The sequence below is a fragment of the Tamandua tetradactyla genome, chromosome 1 (assembly GCF_023851605.1).
Source record: "Tamandua tetradactyla isolate mTamTet1 chromosome 1, mTamTet1.pri, whole genome shotgun sequence".
Lineage (NCBI taxonomy): Eukaryota > Metazoa > Chordata > Mammalia > Pilosa > Myrmecophagidae > Tamandua > Tamandua tetradactyla.
In genome coordinates, this window is record NC_135327.1 from 61,788,208 (window position 1) to 61,810,581 (window position 22,374).

The 22,374-nt window shown below is 38.0% G+C and overlaps 1 protein-coding gene across 4 annotated transcripts in view; it reads left to right on the forward strand.

The window, feature by feature from the left end:
• PCMTD2 (protein-L-isoaspartate (D-aspartate) O-methyltransferase domain containing 2) overlaps positions 1 to 22,374 on the forward strand; it is a 45,286-nt gene that overhangs the window by 17,436 nt on the left and 5,476 nt on the right. For 3 of the 4 annotated variants that reach the window (XM_077117664.1, XM_077117670.1, XM_077117673.1), the window contains 2 exons: positions 2,035 to 2,158; positions 14,293 to 16,979. In XM_077117664.1, coding sequence (XP_076973779.1) covers positions 2,035 to 2,158; positions 14,293 to 14,672 — 504 coding nt within the window. In that variant the 3' untranslated portion in view covers positions 14,673 to 16,979. Of the gene's footprint in view, positions 1 to 2,034; positions 2,159 to 14,292; positions 16,980 to 22,374 lie in introns of those variants that run through there. The other variant, XM_077117677.1, reaches the window with a different exon arrangement.

The window sequence follows — 22,374 nt, forward strand, 5'->3', positions numbered from 1 at the left end:
TTAAATTAGTACTTTCTGTGTAGTTATACTGCTAATCTGATGCACAGTAGCCATTTGTTTATTTTTCTTTAAGATTTTAGGATTGACATTGTAAGTTTAATTTTTTTAAAAGTATGTAAAATATTTACAAGATTTCAAAGTAAAAACAAGGAATTCTCAAGATTTTTTTCCATTTGTGTCCCCTGTTCCCTACTTTCTTTGCTTCAAAGTCGTCATTTTGTTGGTTTGTTTTTAGTACATCTTTTTATAAAAAAATATATTTTTCTCTTCATAGCCTTCCTTCAGTGAGTGATAGCAGGCTCTACATACTTTTTTCCCCACTCTGTTTACCCATGCAGATATATGAAATAAGGTTTATATATCATTTATTGTTCATTTCTAAGTACTTAATGTTCATTTTAAAAAGAAATTCTTTTTTCCTCCTCTTTCTTAACATCTTTTTTGTTGGTATATAAAAATAAAAGTTACTTATGGGTGTTTGTGCTCTTTTCAGGCTCTTTGCTATTACAGTAGTGCTGTTGAATAGCCCTGTGCATACTTCTTTCTGTGGACACTCTTGTGTCTTCATTTTGGCCTGAATCCATGTTCTCCCCAGGGGTCAACCCAGCGGGGGGCAGGACTCGCTCACTGTCAGTTGTGCCTCCACGGGCAGCACCCTGCAGCAGCCCATGCCTCGAGGGTGCTGTGGTACAATGGCACATCCTGCATCATTACTGCCACTTTGCCTCAGGCTGTGGTGCAGGCCGAGGCTCTTTCTTTTTCAGAATATAATTTAAAATATTTATTTATTTATACAAACGGTAGTAGAAATCTTTGGTTGTATTGCACATTGGGCTTTTAATTGGAATTGTGTAACATCTAGATTAATTTGAGGATTGTAAACATTTTTACAATGTTTCATCTACTCATCTAGAAATATAAATGTTTATATTTTTCTTTTTTAAAGTTCATAATCATTGCTTACATTTCAATATTTGATATTTATTATAACTAGAAAGTCTTTGAAAAGTGTTTTTACTGATATACAAGAATATGATTGTCCTCATGTTTATCTTTTTAATCCTTTTGGTTCTAATATTCATGACATAGTCTTAATTTTTAGAAGAATTGCATTGTTAGACAAGACTAGCATATAATCTTAGCATGACAGCACTTACCAAAAATTGTCCGGTGACCTGGTAGGCAATGTGGAGACTGCGTTTGGGTCCCACTGAATGCACAGAAGGGCCTTGTGGTCAACAGGTATGGGTCTAATTGGATTCTTCTGGTATTCCTCATCATTTAATTCAGAACAGTTATTGATTACCTGTGCTATAGAGTGTGAGCCACCAAGCCCCAGTACTGTCATGGTGAGGTTCATTTCAGCATTCCTAAGAATAGGGATAACCTCCTGTGTATTCAGGATTCCATATTCTTATTTTCAGTGATTCTGTAATAGTGTCCGTTATCCAGTGCACAGTCAAAAATCCCTATTTGTTGGAAAGATGTCTTTTATAGCACCCCATTCCCCGAAAAAAAAAAAAAATCCAGAAATCAGTATGGTCCAAATGTTATAGTTAATTGTTAGGTTGAACAGCCACCTTTCCCCTACTTTTCTCCCCTTGACATTGGCTTTTCTTGGCAAGCGACAGAAAGTCCTAAGAATCCCCACATTCCACTCGTATCTGATCATTGTCCTTTAGCTTATTTCTCTACTTCATCCCTCTCCCTCCCTCTCTCTCTCTCTCTCTCTCTCACATACACATACACACACACACACACACACAAGGTGCAGTTTCTTCTATTAGGTATATTTCTCTATCGTATATAAAACCAGTTACATCTGGAGACTTGAATAGATTCAGGCTGAACGTTTTTGCAAGAATATTGATAAGCAATGTCTGCCTCATATCACATCACATCAGAGGCATCTGTTGAGTTATTTAAATATAAGTGTCTTTTTAGATTATGCATAGGAATGATTGTATTAAATATAAACTATCTAGTAGTTTTGAATATTTTTTTTTGAATATTCTCATTTTGTCTTTGGGATAGTTGACTAAGATAACGCGTACTGGTCCTTCTGCTTGGGAAACCAAAAAGATTCTGGCTGTTTCTTTTGCTCCTCTCATCCAGCCCTGCCATTCAGAGTCAGGAAAATCAAGACTTGTCCAGTTACGTAAGTACAAAGATCTGTACTTATTTTGTCTTTTAGATACTTTTAATCTCAGTAGAATTAGAAGGGGAACAGTTCCAATTAAGAATTTATAAGTAACTTTTAAAAAAATGTATTTTATTATTTTTTTTAAAATAAGGAACCTTTTAATACAACTGAGTACTTCTCCCACAACTGAAACCCTAAGATTCTACAAGGGATTTTTAGGTATTTTCAAATTTATAATCTATTTTAAGTTTGCCTGAAGTTATTTGGACCTTCTTTTAAATCTGAAAGTCATTGCTGGTCATGCTGTTGAAAGCAGAGGACCTACATAAAGGGGAGTTAATTTAGCCACGTGCGTACATTTGGTTATTCATCCCTTTCACTGGAAGGGCTTTTTGGAGAGAATGCGTTTGGGGCAGGCGTGGGCCCCGGGCTGCTGTGTGCGAGACCCCCTTCTGGGAAACCCACTCATATTTGGACAGGAAACTCCAGGTTCTCCACTGTAGACTGGGAGCCTTCTACGGCCCACCGATTCCCCTTCACTCCTTCACTTCACCAGAGCCTCATTGTAGAGCTTTACATTAAACATAAATTCACACAATAACGAGAAGACTTTTTTATTTAAAATGAAACTATTCAGCATATGCTCTACTTTAAAAATAAACGGTAGAGAAAAATTTTGCACAGTCCCACCACCCAAAGGACAACCGTTGTTAACATTTTGGTGAATTCCTTTCAGAATTGATTTTTTAATTTATGAGGAATCATTTAACAAATAGTTAAACTTTGCCTTGGTCTCTGCTAAGTGTGGGTTGTATGAAATAGACATGGCCCTTGAAATTTGCTAACAAGCAACAATAGTATATACAAAGAGGGCTTAGCGGTTTGACAGAGGCTGTGACATCTATGCTTGGTCTTCAAGGGTGAAAGAATTCCCTAAAGAGAGAAGAAAGAGAAAGGAATTTCTGGCAGAGGAAGAGTATCAGTGGGGCCATGGATACTTTCAAAGTGCTTATTCTCCCTTGTGTGGCCAGAGAAGGGGTATGTGGAGAAATTAGGTTAGAGCCAAGTTTATCACGTAGGCTGTGGAGAGCATTCACGTGTTTTTGATATTTTTTTCTTTTTAGAGAAGTTGTAGGTTACAGAACAATCATTTTTAAAAAATAGGATTCCCGTATTCCACTCCATTATTAACACCTTGCACCTTGCATTGGTGTGGAACATTTGTTCCAATTAATAAAAGCACATTTTTATAATTGTATTATCACAGTCCATGGTTTAACTTAAGGTTCACTGTATGTGTTGTGCAGTTCCATGGATTTAAAAAATTTTTTTCTTCTAATACCATATATACTCCCTAACATTTCCTCTTTTAACCACATTCAAATATATAATTCAGTGCTGTTAATTACATTCACAGTGTTGTGCTACCACCACCATCCATCACCACAACTTTTCCATCATCCCACACAGAAACTTTGTACAGTTTAAGCCTTAACTCTGTATTTTCTACTCCCACCCCATTCCTTGGTAGCCTGTGTTCTAGATTTTGACTCTGAGTTTTCTTGTTCTAACTGTTGCTTATCAGTGCGATCATATACTATTTGTCCTTTTGTGTCTGGTGTATTTCATCATTTCCACATGATGTCTTCAAGGTTCACACATGTTGTCACATGTATCAGAACTTCATTCCTTCTTACAGCTGAATAATATTCCATTGTGTTTATGTCATATTTTGTTTATCCATTCATCAGTTGATGGAACCCAGGGATTAATTCCATCTTTTGGCAATTGTGAATAAAGCCCAAATATCTGTTTGAGTCCCTTCTTTCAGTTCTTTTGGGTATATACCTGTAAGTGAGTATTGCTGGGTCATATCGTAAATTCTAAACTTAACTTTCGAGGAACTGCCCAGTAGTCTTCCACAGTGGCTGCACCATTTTACATTTGCACTAGCAATGAATGAGTGTTCCTATTTTCTGTATCCTGTACAACACTTTTTTAATAGTAGCTATTCTAGTGGGTGTGAAATGGTATCTCATTGTGGTTTTGAGTTACATTTCCCTAATGGCTAGTGATGTTGAGTATCTTTTCATGTGCTCTTTGGCTATTTGTGTATCCTCTTTGGAGAAATGTCTATTTACATATTTTGCCCATTTTTAAATTGGTTTGTTTGTCTTTTTGTTGTTGAGTTGTAGGATTTCTTTATACATTCTGTATATTAAACCCTTATCAGATATGTAATTTCCAAATATTTTCTCTCATTATGTAGGTTGTCAATTTGTTTTCATGATGAAATCTTTTTTGGCATGAGCAGGCTCTGGGAATCGAACCCAGGTCACCAGCATGGCAGGTGGTAATTCTGCCACTGAGCCACTGTTGCACCACCCTGCAATCATTTTTGAGACTTGAAAGTTTTTAATTTTAATGAGGTCCATTTATCTATTTTTTTTTCTTTTGTTGCTTGTACTTTGGATGTAAACTCTGAGAAACCATTGCCTAATACACAAGATTCTGAACATGTTTCCCTGTATTTTCGTCTAGGAGTTTGAGGGTTCTGGCTCTTATATTTAGGTCTTCGGTCCATTTTGAGTTGATATGGTGTGAAAAAGGGTCCTCTTCCATTCTTTTGCAAATGGAGATCCAGTTTTCCCAGTGCCATTTGTTGAAGAGACTATTTTTTTCCAAATTGAGTAGTCTTTGCCACCTTGTCAAAAATCAGTTCACCGTAAACATAAAGGTTGAATTCTGAGCTTTCAGTTTGATGCCGTTGGTCTATATGTCTCTCTTGGTGCCAGTACCATGCTGTTTTGTTTTCTGTGGATGTCTTTGGCTATTTGGAGCCCCTTACCCTTCCGTATAAATTCGATTATTGGTTTTTCTGTTTCTGTGGAGAAGGTTGTTAGAATTTTTGTTGTGATTGCATTAAACCTTTAAGTCACTTTGGGTAGGATTAACTTTTTTTTTTTTTTTTTTTTTAACATGGACAGGCACCAGGAATCAAACCCGGGTCCTCTGGCATGGCAGGCAAGCGTCCTTGCCTGCTGAGCCACTGTGGCCCGCCCAGGATTAACATTTTAATATTTAATTCTTCTGATACATGAATATGGAATGTCCTGTTTATTCAGGTCTTTTTAGATTTATTTTAGCAATGTTTTGTAGTTTTCTGTGTACAGGTCCTTTACAGCCTAGGTTAGATACTTAATTCTTTTGGTTGCTATTGTTAATGGAATTTTTTCCTTAATTTCTTCTTCTCATTGTTCTTTGATAATGTATAGAAGCATTACTGGTTTTGGGGTGTTGATCTTGTACCCCTCTGCTTTGCCAAAGTCATTTATTAGCTCTAGGAGTTATGTTGTGAATGTTTCAGGAATTTTTGTATATAGTATTATGTCATGTGCAAATAGGGAAAATTTTACTCCTTCATTTCCAATTTGGATGCCTTTTATTTTTTTTCTTGCCTAATTTCTCCAGCAAGAACTTCCAGTATGATGGTGAATAAAAATGGTGACATTGAGGGTGCATGGATGGTTCAGTGGTAGAATTCTTGCCTTCCATGAGGGAGACCTGAGTTCAATTCCTGGACCATGTACCCCTACCCGCCCCCCCCCCCCAAAAAAAAAAAGTGATGACATTGGGCATCCTTTTCTTGTTTCTGATCTTAAAGAGAAAGCTTCCAGTCCGTCACCATTAAGTGTGATATTAGCTGTAGGTTTTTGAAATATGCCCTTTACATTTTGAGGAAGTTTCTTTCTATTCCTAGTTTTCTAAGTGATTTTATCAAGGAGTGGTGGAGTTGTCAAATGCCTTTTCTGTATCAGTTGAGATGAGCGTGTGTTTTTTTTCTTTTGGTCCATTAATGTGATATATTGCATTAATTGATTTTATTATGTTGAACCAGCCTTGCAAACCTGGAATAAAACCTACTTGATCATGGTGTATAATTCTTTTAATGTGCTATTGAATTCAGTTTGCTAGTATTTTGTTGAGGATTTTTGTATGTATATTCATAAGAGAGATATTGGTCTACAGTTTTCTTACGGTTTCTTTATATGTTTTTTGGTATGAAGGTAATGTGATGTTGGCCTCATAGAATGAATTAGGGAGTATTCCCTTCTCAGTTTTTTGGAAGAGTTTGAGCAGGATTGGTGTTAATTCTTCTTGGAATGTTTGGTAAATTTTCCCTATGAAGCCAGCTGGTCCTGGGCTTTTCTTTGTTGGGAGGTTTTTCATTCAATCTCTTTATTAGTTATTGGTTTGTTGAGATCTGTTTCTTGAGTCAGTATAAATAGTTTGTGTGTTTCTAGAAATGTGTCCATTTCATCTAGGTTATCTAATTTGGTGGCATACAGTTGATCAGAGTATCCTTATGTCTTTTTCTTTTCAGTGAGGTTGGTAGTAATGCCTCCCTTTTCATTTCTGATTTTAACTATTGTGTTTGTTCTCTCTTTTTCTTTGTCAGGTTTGTCAATTTTATTGATCTTTTTAAAGAGTCAGCTTTTTGTTTTATTTATTCTTTTTTTTTCTTTTGTATGCTGTATAGTGGGGGTCACATTTCATTATTTTTCCACGTGAATATCCCCTTATTGCAGCACCATTTGTTGAATTTTTGTTTGGTTTGGTTTTTTGTTTGTTTGGGAAGTGCATAGGCCGGGAATCAAACCTGGGTCTCCCACATGGCAGGTGAGAATTCTACCACTGAAATACCCTCACACCCCCTTGTTTTATTGGTTCTTTTTATGTTTTTCTAGTCTTTATTTAATTGATCTCTAATGTTTACTATTTTCCTCCTTTACTAACTTTGGTTTTAGTTTACTCTTGTTCTAGTTTCTTTAGTTATGAAGTTAGGTTATTGATTTGTGATCTTTCTTCTTTTAAAATTTTATTTAGATAAAAAAAGTCCCACTTAAGCACTGATTTAGCTGCATCCCAAAAGTTTTGGTATGTTGTATTTTCATTTCATTCATCTCAATTATTTCCTAATTTCCTTGTGATTTATTCTTTAACCCATTGATTATTTAAGAGTTTATGGCTTAATTTCCACATATTTGTGAATTTTCCATTTCTCCCTGTTCGTGGTTTCCAGTTTCTTTCCATTGTGGTCAGAGAAGATACATTATATTAGTTCAATATTTTTTACTTTGTTGAGACTTACTTTTGTTACCTAAGATGTGGTTTATCCTAGAGAATACTCCATATGTACTAAAAAGAATATGTATTATGTTGTTGTTGGGTAAAGTGTTCTAAGTAGGTATACCTCATTTTATGGTGCTTCTTGGATGGTATGATTTTTAGAAATCAAAGATTTGTGGCAATCCTGTGTAGAGCAGGTCTCTTGGCACCATTTTTTCCAACATCATGTACTTACTTTGTGTCTCAGTGTTGCATTTTGGTAATGTTTGTAATATCTCAAGCTTTTTTATTATGGTGACCTGTGATTTTTTTAAATGCTACTATTGTAATTGCTTTGGAGTGCTACAAACTGGGCCCATATAAGATGGTGGACTTAATGGATAAATATTGTATGTGTTCTACCAGTTGGCTGTTAACCTTGTCTTTCTCCCTCTACTTGGGGCTCCTTATTACCTGAAACACAACAATATTGAAGTTAGGCCAATTAATAACCCATAGTGGCCTCTAAGTGTGTAAGAGAAAGAAAAAGTTGCACGTCTTACTTTAAATCAAAAGCTATATTAACTTTTGTTGAAGCCTAATGAGGAATGCATTGAAAGCTAAGACCGGCCACAAGCCAGGTCTCTTGCGTCAGAAAGTTAGCCAAGTTGCGAATGCAAAGTAAAAGTTCTTGAAGGAAATTAAAAGTGCTACCCCATTAAACACATGACTGTTAAGAAAGTGAAACAGGCTCACTGCTGATATGGAGAAAGTTTTGGTAGTCTGGATAGAAGATCAAATAGCCACAATATTCCCTTAAACCAGAACCTAATCCAGAGTAAGGCTCTATCTTCAGTTCTATGAAGGCTGAGAGAGGTAAGGAAGCTATGATGCTATCTCCTTAAGTACAAGGTGAAGCAACAAGTTATCCAGAAGATCTAGCTAAGAAAATTGATGAAGTTGGCTACACTAAGTGATAGATTTTTCAATTTCAGTGTAGACAAAATAGCCTTGTATTGGAAGAAGATGCCATCTAGAATTTTCATCCCTAGAGAGAAGTCAGTGACTGGCTTCAAAACTTCAAAGGACAGATTGACCCTCTTGTTAGGGGCTAATGCAGCTGGTAACTTTAAGTTAAAGCCAGTGTTCATTTAGTATTCTGAAAATCCTAGGGCCCTTATGAATTATGCTAAATCTACTCTGCCTATAAATGGAATAATAAAGCCTGGATGACAGCACATCTATTTACAACCTGGTTTACTTATCATTCTAAGCTCACTGTTGAGACCTACGGCTCAGAAAAACAGATTCCTTTCAAAATATCACTGCTCATTAGCAATACATCTGGTCACCCAAGAGCTCTGATGGAGAGATGCAACGAGATTAATGTTGTTTTTATGCCTCCTAACACAAAACATCCGTTTTGTCGTCCATAGATCAAGGAGTTGTTTCAACTTTCAAGTCTTATTAAGAAATAAAGTTTGTAAAGCTATAGCTGTCATAGATAGTGATTCCTCTGATGGATCTGGACAAAGTAAATTGAAAACGTGGAAAGGATTCACCATTCTAGATACCATTAAGAACATTTGTGGTTCATGGGAGAAGCTCAAAATGTCAGCATTAACAGGAGTGTGGAAGAAGTTGATTCCAACCCTCATGGGTGACTTTGAGAGGTTCAAGACTTTAGTGAAGGAAGTAACTGAAGATGTAGTGGAAATAGTAAGAGAACTAGAAGTAGAAATAGAGCCTGAAGATGTGACTGAATTACTGCAATCTCATGATAATACTTTAACAGATGAGAAGTTGCTTTTCATGGCTGAACAAAGAACGTGATTTATTGAAATGGAATCTACACTTGGTGAAGATGCTGTGAACATTGTCGAAATGACAACAAAGCACTTAGAATATTATGCAAACTTAGCTGATAAAGCAGTGGCAGGGTTTGAAAGAATTGACTCCAATTTTGAAAGAAGTTCTCCTGTGGGTAAAATGCTATTAAAGAACATCGCATGCTACAGAGAAATTTGTCATGAAAGGAAAAGTCAATTGATGGGGCAAACTTCATTGTTGTCTTATTTTAGAAATTGCCACAGCCACTCCAGCTTCAGGAACCTTCACCCTGATCAATAAGCAGCCATCAACATGGAGTCAAGATCCTCCATCAGTGAAAAGATTACAACTTGCTGAAGGCTCAGATAATGGTTAGCATTTTTTAGCAGTGCAGTATTTTTTAATTAAGGTATGTACATTGTTTTTTTTTAGACATAATACTATTACATACTTATTAAACTACAGTATAGTGGAAACATAACTTTTATATAGAATGGGAAACCAAAAAAATTCACGTGACTTATTGCAATATTCCCTTTATTGTGGTGCTCTGGAGCCTGTACATGTCAGTTAGGTCTCGTTGGTTCAGAGTATCGTTCAGTTGTTCTATTTCCTTAGTAATCTTCTGTCTAGATGTTCTATCCATTATATAAAATGATGTATTAAATCCTCCTACTATTAATGTAGAACAGTCACTTTCTCCCCTAAGTTCTGTTCATATTTGCTTCATATATTTTCTTGTCTGTCTTGTACTCTTTTGTTGTTCACTGCATGTTTTAATATTTCAAAATGTTAACTCTGGAATTTATTCCCAGATGTCCGTTTCTTGAGAATGTAACCAGCTAGTTATATAACAGAGATTTTCTTGAGTATTGGCCCTCCTATCAGGAAGGTCTCCCCAAGGCAAAAGCCAAGTACAAGGTCCTCCCTGCCTTTTCTGGGTCTGTTTCTTGTCCTGAGCCTGTGCTAGTGGCTTAGGAGTTCCCTTGTTTATAGGAGTTGGAATGGCCTCTCCACTTCACAGGAGACAGACCCTCTCCCTCTCCTGGGGGTTCCGCTGCTGAATTTAAAGCAGGTAGGCTTTCCCTCTGGCCTCCATTGGTTCTTACACTGGTTTCCTTGTGTCAAGCTGCCTTTGCCTGGAGGGCAAATTCTGGGAGGGGAGAGGAGAATAGTTTCCAAGTTAGTCTTTCCCATCCAGAATAGAGCAGGGTTCTACAAAGACAGTGCAGGCCAGCTCCAAGCTGCTCTGGAAAGGGGATATAGACTGGCCAGGAAGGGTGCCAGAAGCTTCTTCCATGGCTCCCCACAGCTGTGCCTTCTTGACCTGCCCAGCAAATGCAGCCTTCAGTTGTCTTCTGCGGCTCTGAGGAAGCAGAGCTTCTCTAAGTCTCCTTGCCACCTCTGTCCAGGGTGGGTTGGAACAGTGGTCCTAAGTAGCTAATCTAAAGCTATGGTCAGCAGTCAGCCTGTGCCCTCCCAGATCTTGGGGAAGTGGATTTTTATGTCCCTTTCTGGCTCCAGCAGGGTTTCTCATGTAGACTACCGTGAGAGTGGGGAATGGGTGCTGGTGACTGCCACATGGAAAGAGCAGTGTGCAACTGGATTCTTAGGTTTCGAAATAGTTGATTCAGACAGTTCCTGCCTGTTTAATAGTTGTTCTGGTGGAGGGACTGATTCCTGGAGCTTCCCACTCTGCCATCTTCCCACAATCCTTGCAGTTAGATGTTCTAAATCAAAGATATGGCATGTCTGAGTTTTGGATAACTCTGGTGGTAGGGTGAGAATGAATTTGTTAAAGGCCTGCTTCCTAAAACTCACACCAGAATAAGCTCTTGATATGCAAGCTGAGGTGATTGCCGCCTGTGTAAGGAAGACCATCCCCATGTAGGTATTGCAGCAGGATTTCAGAAGGTGAGGTACAGCAGGACATGCATAGGTCTTGTTACCTGTGGTTGTCTTACTCACTCCCTTGTTTTTGAAAAACAGATTTGCCAGAATTCTTAGTTTGCAATTTTTTTACTTTGAGCACTTCAGATATGTCATCCTGTTGTCTTCTTGTTTCCATGGTTTCCTATGAGAAATCAGCATTTAATCTTAGTGAGGCTCCCTTGTATTTGACGTGTCGCTTTCCGAATTCTCTCTTTATTTTTGGCAGTTGACAGTTTGATGAAAGTATGACATGGTGTAGGTCTGTTTTGATTTATCCTATCTAGAGTTCATTGAGTGTCTTGAATGTGTAGATTCATGTCTTTTGTTAAATTTTGGAAGTTTTCAGCCGTTATTTCTTTGAGTATCTCTCTGCACTTTCTCTCTTCCTTTGGGACCCACACAGTTCATATATTGGTGTACTTGATGCTGCCCCCCAGGCTCTTCAGGCTCTGTTCGCTTTTCTTCATTCTTTCTTGTTTCTGCTCCTTAAACAGAATGATTTCAATTGTCTTATCTCCAAGTTCTTTCTTCTGCTGGCTCCAATCTTTTCTTGAATCCCTTTAGGGAATTTAAAAATTTCTGGTACTATGGTCTTCAGCTCTGTTTGATTCCTTTTCGTAATTTCCATCTCTGTAGTGACATTCTCTTTGTGTTCTCCTGTCGTTTTCCTGTTTCCTTTAGTTCTTTGTCCATGTTTTGCTTTAGCTCTTTGAGCATACTTAGGACCATTTTTAAAAAGTCTTGACAGGCATGTACATTTCTGGGTCTCTTCATTGATGATTTATAGTGCCTTAATCTTCTCCTTTGCCTGTTCCATCACTTCACTTTTCTTTATATGTTTTGTAACCTTTTGTTGAGACCTGGACATTTTGATATTTTAATGTATGTATCACTGCAAATGTCTGTTTCTTAAGCTTGTATCCAGCCAGTGTTGTGACAGTTTTCCTTGAATGCCAGGCAGTAACAAAAAATAAGAAAGAAAAATGAAAGGAAAATAGGGGAAAAAGGAAATACTTTTCCCAGTCTTTGCTGAGTGACCGGTACTAGTGCTGTCCTTCAGGGCTTATCCATCCCTGAGTTTAGAGAATAGCTCCAAAGCATGGGGCCTCCCTCATCCTTTCTGCATCTTTCTCTTGTCATGGGTATGCACACGTTGGCTGTAGGAACTCCTCCTTTTTACACAGTTCCTGATGTCCCTTTTTACCTACAAAATAGTTTCCTCATGGTCCCACATACTGCACTGTATGTCCTACAGCCAGCCATCTCTTGCCCCAGGCAACATGACTTTGCTGCTACCCCGAAGCATTCTGTAGAGCTCTGTGAGCTTGGAGACTTGGACTTGGACAGGCAAGTCCCTCAGGCCATCACTAGACAGAGTGGGCCGGATATATGTGCTCCTGGCAGGTGCGCGAGAACCACTCTGCTCCCTCCAGACTGGGATCAGGGATCTGCACTGGGTGTGTGACTGGCTCCACGCCAAGCTAGTGAGAGACCGGAGGGTGGCCAGCCAGGGCACCTGCAGAGGCTACTGCTTTAAATAGCTATTTTCTTGATTTGGCACTCACCCTGTTCCTGCCCTCCTTTAACTCCTCCCTGGAGTTTTGAGAAAGACCCTTCCATCAGTTCTGCGGGGGCATGTAGCCCTGAAGCATCTCACTTTGTCCTCTTGATCGAGACAGGCTATGAGGGTATTTTTATTGTTGTTGTTTTGATGGGTGGTGCAGTCTGATTTAAGACAAGTCTTTCAGTGCACGGGATTGATTAGGATTGGATAAGAATCCTGACATGGTGGACACAGTGATACTGGTTCAAGGTGAGGGTTTCAGAACCCAAATCTCGGATAATAAACAGTTATTTAATACTATTCAGGGTTCCTGAAAATAACAGCAGAGTCATTTGTAACTTTTATCTTCTCAGGCAAGAGTTTCTCAGAATACCCAAATGTGTTGGTGAAGACAGTAGAATCAGTAAAACCGTGGAGGTGAAAATACTTAGTGGAGATGTGTTAGCATAGACAGGGGCTCCTCAAATTGGTTGAAGGAGTGAAAGACTGGAGATAAGGAGATGGTTAGGAGCTATTGAAATTTGCCACTGAATGGAAAGGACTCAGGAGCAAATGTGGCCTATTCTGAGGAAGGAAGTGAGAGCCTGAGTTACCACATTGCCTGTTGTGGTGCGGGTCTGTGAAAGGCTCAGCGCAGTGGTGAGGCACTCGGGACTCCCTGGCTTGTATGTGTCATTGGAAGCTGCAGGGATGTGGGGAGGGGAAAGGGTGGAAACTGAGGCCTGGGGGACACCCATAGGGTAGGTGGAACAGAGATTAGGAAAGTGAGGTCAGAGGAGGGGCTGTGATTTAGGCAGGGATCACTGACCTGACGTGGAGAGGGCCAGGCCCCTGCATGGTGACATTTTTTTTGAGGAGGATTTCAGTGGAACAGGGTGGAGCGAATCCCAGGGAAGGAGCAGGGACAGCTTGTCCTCAGAGACAGGAGGCAGGAGAGTAGAGTTGGTGTGGATAATGGGGAGGGGGAGAGTGGTCAGTGCTCTGAAGGACCAAGGGGCACAGGTGTGCTGGAGGCTCCCAGAGGTGATACCTTGTATACAGCACAAGACCTTTCCCTTTCAGGTGCTAGAGGGGAGCAGTGATGGTCATGTTCAACACGTGACCACACAGCCGTTTCCCTTTGAGAAAAGCCATTTAATTGCCATATTTGTATTGCCTGCATTAAATTGTGAGCTCTCTTTTAATTGCCAGGTTTTGTCTCCTTGGTGTGCCTCAGGATCTTTGCTCCTCAGAATGTTTAGGATTTGCTCTTCTTTCCTTACATAAAAAGAGCAAATATTTAATTTGCAAATTACTATGATATTTTTAAAAAGACAAAAGAATGTTAGGGACATACTCTATTACCACTGGATGACATGTAACACATGAATGATTGTTAGAAATAGAGTAAGGAAACCAGGCTGTTCAGAAACAAAAACAGAACATTAACCTCGGTTTGGTCAGCCACTAATGGATTAGCCAAGCAATATTGCTTGCTTTCCTGTTTAAAGTTAAGGGTTAGTGCATTTGGAGATATCTTTTAAGTACCGTATGAGTGCAAATTTGAGCCCTCATTGGTATTTGCTTAGATTATTCCTGCATTGTAACATGTTTGTAAATACACCAGTGAATTGAAACAGTTTTATAATGTTTAGATGTTTCTGCTTTGTCTCATCGTCACCACCCAAACAGGATGCAGTGGAGCATAACCACATACTGTTCTTGTGTATTGTAGCACCGCTGGCCGTTCGCAGCCTGCAGGATTTAGCTCGCATTGCTATCCGGGGTACTATTAAGAAGGTAATCCACCAGGAAACAATGAATAAAAGCGGAAATGGACTCAAGAATACTCCCAGGTTTAAACGCAGGCGAGTTCGCCGCCGTCGAATGGAAACTATTGTCTTTTTGGACAAAGAGGTCTTTGCTAGTCGGATCTCCAACCCCTCTGACGACAATAACTGCGAAGACCCTGAAGAAGAGCGGCGGGATGAAGAAGGGAAGACCCGCGCCGAAACGAAGCCCGACCCCCCGGTGAACTTCCTTCGTGAGAAGGTCCTGAGCCTCCCTCTGCCAGATCCCCTGAAATATTACCTGCTGTATTATAGGGAAAAATAAGTTGCCTGTTTGAAAAGGGCAAATGGAGAAGAGGGGATTGCCGGAGTATGACACCTGTGCCACCTGCACAGCGAGGGTGGAGAAGGGAATTACTATGCTCGTCAGCTTGTCTTCTTTTCCTAGTTTATTCTTGGTTGTCCTTTAAAATTTTCCTCCAATAGTATGATTTCCTTAAAAATAATCTGACAAATGTAAACTAAATAGAAGAATGTTTTTACAAAGAGGTGAGAATCTCCCACAGAAGAGTGTTTATATTCACCTCGGATGAAACACTGAATCTAAAGACTGCCTGATGACGACTTCTCATATAGGATACACATACTGTGCATTTAAAATGAAAACAGTAACAAATGGTTTTGCTTACAATATGTGAAAGAAAGCACAAGTTTGTAAGTGTATAAAATATTTTCTGGATGTGATACACTATGTCCAACTTTGAATTTTATGTTATCGGCCTCTTTGTTACTGGCATTGAGTTTCACTAAACTTTTTAGTTTTCTAAAATGGGAAACATTTTGAAAAGCCTTCCCTTATTTTAATTAAATTAATTAATTAAATTAAAATCATCTGTGAGTTGTCAGATGTAATTTTTAAGAGAAAAATTGTGATTGGGGGAGGAGGAATGAAAGTCTCAAACTATCAAATTATTTCTGTAATTCAAAAGACTCCCAAGCTTATTTTTTTCCTGGCATCTTTTGCTACTTTTAAAAAAACCACTGTCAAGTAATCCCTAAAATGAAACAAGTTTTGTGTGTGTGTGTGTGTGTGTGTGTGTGTAAGAAGCTAAATTATTTTCACTCTAATAGAAGGTGTGATTATATACCCAACATTAAAGACCATTAAGGGCTTCGTTTCTCAGAACAGGTGGAAAGTGTTAAGGTTGCGGGGAACTAACTGGGGACCAGACAGTCTGTGCTTCATGGATTCAATTTGCTATTTTTCTGTAACCAAATTAGAGTCCTTATCCATAGATTTTACTTTTTATAATTCTGGAGAAAAAAAGATGTATTAGTTTTATAATTCTTCTTAAAATGAAATATGTATTGAGGAGCTTCATTGCATTGAAACAGTTGCACTCACAGTGGCATGTGACAGCCAGAATTTCTCTCTCAAGTTGTGCATCTGGAAGAAATGACAGTACTTACACAAGTCAGATGGCAGAGTGTTTTGAAATTATATTGCTTGTTCCAAAAGATTGGTTCTTTTAAAAGCTTTTTTTTTCCACCCAAAGAAAAAAATAGGTTAAAACATTAACAGTGAACTTTAACTCTCATAATGCTGTGTAGGAGTTGATAGCCAGATTTCAGCACCTTGGGAATTGCTGGGGTTCATTGTCTCTGGCTTCAGTACCTGAGCTCTGGTTATTTTGAACCCCTTCTGTTTTCTGTAACTGAATCATTTTCATCATGTAATACAATCTGCATGCAGAGCAGGGAAAGCATGTATGTTGTCCTAGATGTGTAAATAGAGACTATTTTATATAAAGTTCAAGTTTTAGCTGCTTTTTAACTGAATGTTGTGTCATTCATTCTAAGAGAAACGCTCGGTTTAAGTTTACTTGCTAACACTTCATCGTTTGCAGATACTTGTTGACATTATTCTGTTGAGACGTCTAGTTACATGAAAATATTTGGACATAACTGAATGAATGGTATCTATGAAATCTGTTATATTAGTTTCACAGTTTTCCTTTTTGCCACATTTGCCTTTAAGTTAGATTGTAAAAGCTTTACAATGTATAGGACATTTTTCCTGGTATATGTTAAACCTTTCCTAGCATTTATATTTACATGTTATCAATTTGTGCTTTTTTCAAAATCAGAATTAGTTAAAAATATAGAGATGTAATATATATATGTGAAACAGTTTGGAGTTTATCTTGTAAAAATAAAGGGTTAATATAAGGAAGTTTTCCTGTGCTTAAGCACCTTTCACCAGAGTTCAGTATAATACACTGTTTTCTGTTTTCAGACAGATAAATTATAATAATCTGTATTCGCTGTAAGCTCCTTGATGAGATATATTGTAAACCACATTCTTGACTATTGATTACTCTCATATTCTGAGTAGTCTTTATTTTAATATTATGTGACTTTTGTCTTGAAAAGTAGTAAAGCCATAGACTTGTGAAAACAAATTTCAAATTTATAAATATTAGATATGTAATGCCAAAATCAAATGTATATGTAAAAATACTTTTGCCAGTCTGGAATTTTCAGAGGTTTAATGCAGGGAATTTGAAACATGGTTTTTAATGACATGTATAAATACAAAATATATCAATAAAGATAAAGACATTTTAGCTTACTTGGCATTGCTTCTGTTTCCTGTGTGGTAATTTGACCTCTTGACTACATTCATTTCAAAATTTTTAAAAATGAAGCTTTTTTTCTTTGTTAAGATGATGTGTTTTTCTTTTATACTTGTTTTAATTGTCTACCATTTATAGTAGACTTGGGAAGTTATTTCTAATTAATAAATATGACCTTGGAATCAGCAAATTGAAAGGCACCTAGTTCTAAGAACCCCTATAGTAATTTGAAGAGTGTGTTTGGTTTTTAGACACAATTTTCCTATATATTATTTGAGAATTAAAAAAATGATGACAATGACAACATTTTAAGTGGCAGCACAATTTGAGTATTTGCTCCAATAATTTCATTTAGTTATTTGATCAATTTTTATCTTATTTGCTAAGTTATGTACCAGTGTTGAAGAGGAAACTCCTGATTTCCAAAATTTACATGAAAGCAATAAATAGTGAAGCAAATTGATGGAAGGGGGCAAATTTGATGAGATACAAAGACCTAACAGCTTTATTATTCCCGGATTTAGGGTTAGGGGGTTAAGGATAAAGTCAGTGGTCTTAAGGGTTCGGGTTCAGGGGTGAGGGTGATGATGTCAATTAGGGTTAGGCTTGGGATGAGCTTCACCTTATGTCCCCTTCCCGATGGTCCTGCTCAGCTACGGAGCCTGCCCTTTGGAGTTGGCGATCTGTGCTGGCCCGCGGGGTTGGGGAGGCCTGGGACCCGTGCTGATGCCCAGGAAACTTTCCAAGTCTCCACGTGCAGGTTCAGGTATATCTGGGAGCTGCCAGGTGTCCAAGATGAGTCTGGAGCAGGTTTACAATGCTGTGTTAGCATCACCCCATCCATTACCAAGACTTTCCCCCTCTCTCTGACAACCTCTAATTTACTTTCTGTCTCTGTGAAGTTGCTCGTTCTGGATATTTCATATAAGTGGACTAATACAATATTTGTCCATTTGTATCTGGCTTCTTTAGCATGTTTTCAAATTTCATCCATATTGTAGTATGTATCAGAACTTCATTTTTGTAGCTGCATAGTATTCCATCACATGTATAATAATTTTGTTTACCTATTCGTCTGTTGATGGACACTTGAGTTGTTTCCACCTTTTAGCTATTGTGAATAATGCTGATATAAGCATTGGCGAACAAGTATTTGTTTGAATTCCTGCTTTCAATTCTTTGGGTATGTACCTGGATTTCTAGGTCTTATGGTAATTCTGTATTTAACTTTTGGAGGAACCACCTACCTGTTTTCCACAGTGGCTGTAGCACTTTACATTCCTACCAGCTATGGGCAAGAGTTCCGATTTCTCTGCATCTTTACCAACACTTATTTCCTTTAACAATTCCTTTAGAGCTGGTTGACTAGTGGCAAATTATTTTAGTTTTCCTTCAGCTGACATTTTCTTTATTTTGCCCTCATTCTTAAATATTTTTGCATCATACAGAATTCAAGGTTGATAAGACTTTTCTGTCAGCTTTTCTGGTTTTCTAACTTTCATGGTTTCTGATTATGTTATATCCTGATGAGTTCACTAGTTTAGCATTATAAATGATTGTTTTTATCTCTAGTCACAAACACCAAATCAAAGACCGTTGCTATTCAACATTGTCCTGGAAGTACTCTTGTTTGCAAGTTTACAGTTCTAAGGCTGTGAAAATGTCCAAATTAAGGCAAGGCTATGCAAATGTCCAAATTAAGGCACCAATGGGAGGTTTCCTTCACTCAAGAAAGGCCAATGAAGTTTGGGGTTTCTCTCGCAGCTGGAAGGGCACATGGTGAAGTCTGCTAGTTTTCTCTCTGGGCTTCATGTTTCATGAAGCTCCCAAGGGCATTTTCCTTCTTTATCTCCACAGGTCTCTGGCTGTGTGACCTCTAAAGCTTTTTCCAAAATGGTTCCCTCTTAAAGGGCTCCAGTAAACAACCCCACCTTGAATGGGTGGAGACATATCTCCATGGAAACCATCTAATCAAAAGTTACCACCTGTAATTGGGTGAGTGACGTCCAGAGAAACAGTCAAAAAGCTCCCACCCAGTAATATTGAATGAGGATTAAAGGATATGGCTTTTCTGGGGTCCACAACAGATTTCAAACTGGCAGAACTATCAAGAGCAATTAGGCAAGAAAAACAGAAGGCATCCAAATTGAAAAGGAAGTAAAATTATCTTATTTATTAATGACTTGATCCTCTACAGAGAAAATCCCAAAGAATCTACAAAAACAACAAGAGCTAATAAATGAATGCAGCTAAGTTGTGGGGTACAAAGTCAATTCACAAAAGTCAGTTGTGTTTTTTTTCACACCAATAGTGAACAATCCCAAAAGGAAATTAAGGAAATAATTCCATTTAAAATAGCCTCTACAAGACTGAAATACCTGGGAGTAAATTTAAGCAATAATGTGAAAGATTCGTACACTGAAAATGACAAAACATTGCTGAAAGAAATTAAAGAAGGCCTATTAAATAATGGCAAAACGTTCATGTCCACGGATTTGAAGACTTAATATTGTTAAGATAGCAGTATTACCTGTAGTGATCTACATGGTCAGTGCACACCCTGTCAAAATTCCAGTGGCCTCATTTGCAGAAATGGTAATGCTGATCCCCAAATTTATATGAAATCTTAGGGGTCCTGAATATCTAAAACAGCCCTGAAAAAAAAAGGAGGATTCATAGTTCCTAATTTCAAATTTATTACAAAGCATCAGGAATCAAGACAGTATGGTAGGCGACCAGCAACCCTCCCTGCGTTCGGACCCCGGGCCGGCTCAAGCCGTTTCGGCTAGCGAACCCCCAGGACGGCGAGAGTTTTCCAAAGTTTAAGGTCCCACAGCACCTTTTACTGGTGGGACCCGCAGACAAACGGGTGCCACGAGCGCCACCTACTGGGCAGGATAAGAAAAACGGAACCCAGAGATTTCACAGAAAAATATTACAACCTTGCTGGGTCCAACACCAAGAGAAATCTGAATAAATGCCCAGACGCCAGCAGCAGAAGATAACTGTCCACGCTCAAAAGATTGAGAATATGGCTCAGTCAAAGGAACAAACCAATAGCTCAAATGAGACACAAGAGCTGAGACAACTAATGCTGAATATACGAACAGAAATGGAAAACCTCTTCAAAAATGAAATCGATAAATTAAGGGAGGACATGAAGAGGACATGGGCTGAACATAAAGAAGAAATAGAAAAACTGAAAAAACAAATCGCAGAACTTATGGAAGTGAAGGATAAAGTAGCAAACATAGAAAAAATAATGGATAGCTACAATGATAGATTTAAAGAGACAGAAGATAGAATTAGTGATTTGGAGGATGGAACATCTGAATTCCAAAAAGAAACAGAAACTATAGGGAAAAGAATGGAAAAATTTGAACAGGGTATCAGGGAACTCAAGGACAATATGAACCGCACAAATATACGTGTTGTGGGTGTCCCAGAAGGAGAAGAGAAGGGAAAAGGAGGAGAAAAACTAATGGAAGAAATTATCACTGAAAATTTCCCAACTCTTATGAAAGACCTAAAATTACAGATCCAAGAAGTGCAGCGCACCCCAAAGAGATTAGACCCAAATAGGCGTTCTCCAAGACACTTACTAGTTAGAATGTCAGAGGTCAAAGAGAAAGAGAAGATCTTGAAAGCAGCAAGAGAAAAACAATCCATTACATACAAGGGAAACCCAATAAGATTTTGTGTAGATTTCTCAGCAGAAACCATGGAAGCTAGAAGACAGTGGGATGATATATTTAAAATACTAAAAGAGAAAAACTGCCAACCAAGACTCCTATATCCAGCAAAATTATCCTTCAAAAATGAGGGAGAAATTAAAACATTCTCAGACAAAAAGTCACTGAAAGAATTTGTGACCAGGAGACCAGCTCTGCAAGAAATACTAAAGGGAGCACTAGAGTCAGATACAAAAAGACAGAAGAGAGAGATATGGAAAAGAGTGTAGAAAGAAGGAAAATCAGATATGATATATATAATACAAAAGGCAAAATGTTAGAGGAAAATATTATCCAAACAGTAATAACACTAAATGTCAATGGACTGAATTCCCCAATCAAAAGACATAGATTGGCAGAATGGATTAAAAAACAGGATCCTTCTATATGCTGTCTACAGGAAACACATCTTAGACCCAAAGATAAACATAGGTTGAAAGTGAAAGGTTGGGAAAAGATATTTCATGCAAATAACAACCAGAAAAGAGCAGGAGTGGCTATACTAATATCCAACACATTAGACTTCAAATGTAAAACAGTTAAAAGAGACAAAGAAGGACACTATATACTAATAAAAGGAACAATTAAACAAGAAGACATAACAATCATAAATATTTACGCACCGAATCAGAATGCCCCAAAATACGTGAGGAATATACTGCAAACATTGAAAGGGAAATAGACTCATATACCATAATAGTTGGAGACTTCAACTCACCACTCTCATCAAGGGACAGAACATCTAGACAGAGGATCAACAAAGAAATAGAGAATCTGAATATTACTATAAATGAACTAGACTTAATAGACATTTATAGGACATTACATCCCACAACAGCAGGATACACCTTTTTCTCAAGTGCTCATGGATCATTCTCAAAGATAGACCATATGCTGGGTCACAAAGCAAGTCTTAACAAATTTAAAAAGATTGAAATCTTACACAACACTTTCTCGGACCATAAAGGAATGATGTTGGAAATCAATAATAGGCAGAGTGCCAGAAAATTCACAAATACGTGGAGGCTCAACAACACACTCCTAAACAACGACTGGGTCAAAGAAGAAATTGCAAGGGAAATTAGCAAATACCTCGAGGCGAATGAAAATGAAAACACAACATATCAAAACTTATGGGACGCAGCAAAGGCAGTGCTAAGAGGGAAATTTATTGCTCTAAATGCCTATATCAGAAAAGAAGAAAAGGCAAAAATTCAGGAATTAACTATCCATTTGGAAGAACTGGAGAAAGAACAGCAAGCTAACCCCAAAGCAAGCAAAAGGAAAGAAATAACAAAGATTAGAGCACAAATAAATGAAATTGAAAACATGAAAACAATAGAGAATATCAATAAGGCCAGAAGTTGGTTCTATGAGAAAATCAATAAGATTGATGGGCCCTTAGCAAGATTGACAAAAAGAAGAAGAGAGAGGATGCAAATAAATAAGATCAGAAATGGAAGAGGAGACATAACTACTGACCTCACAGAAATAAAGGAGGTAATAACAGGATACTATGAACAACTTTACGCTAATAAATACAACAATTTAGAGGAAATGGACGGGTTCCTGGAAAGACATGAACAACCAACTTTGACTCAAGAAGACATAGATGACCTCAACAAACCAATCACAAGTAAAGAAATTGAATTAGTCATTC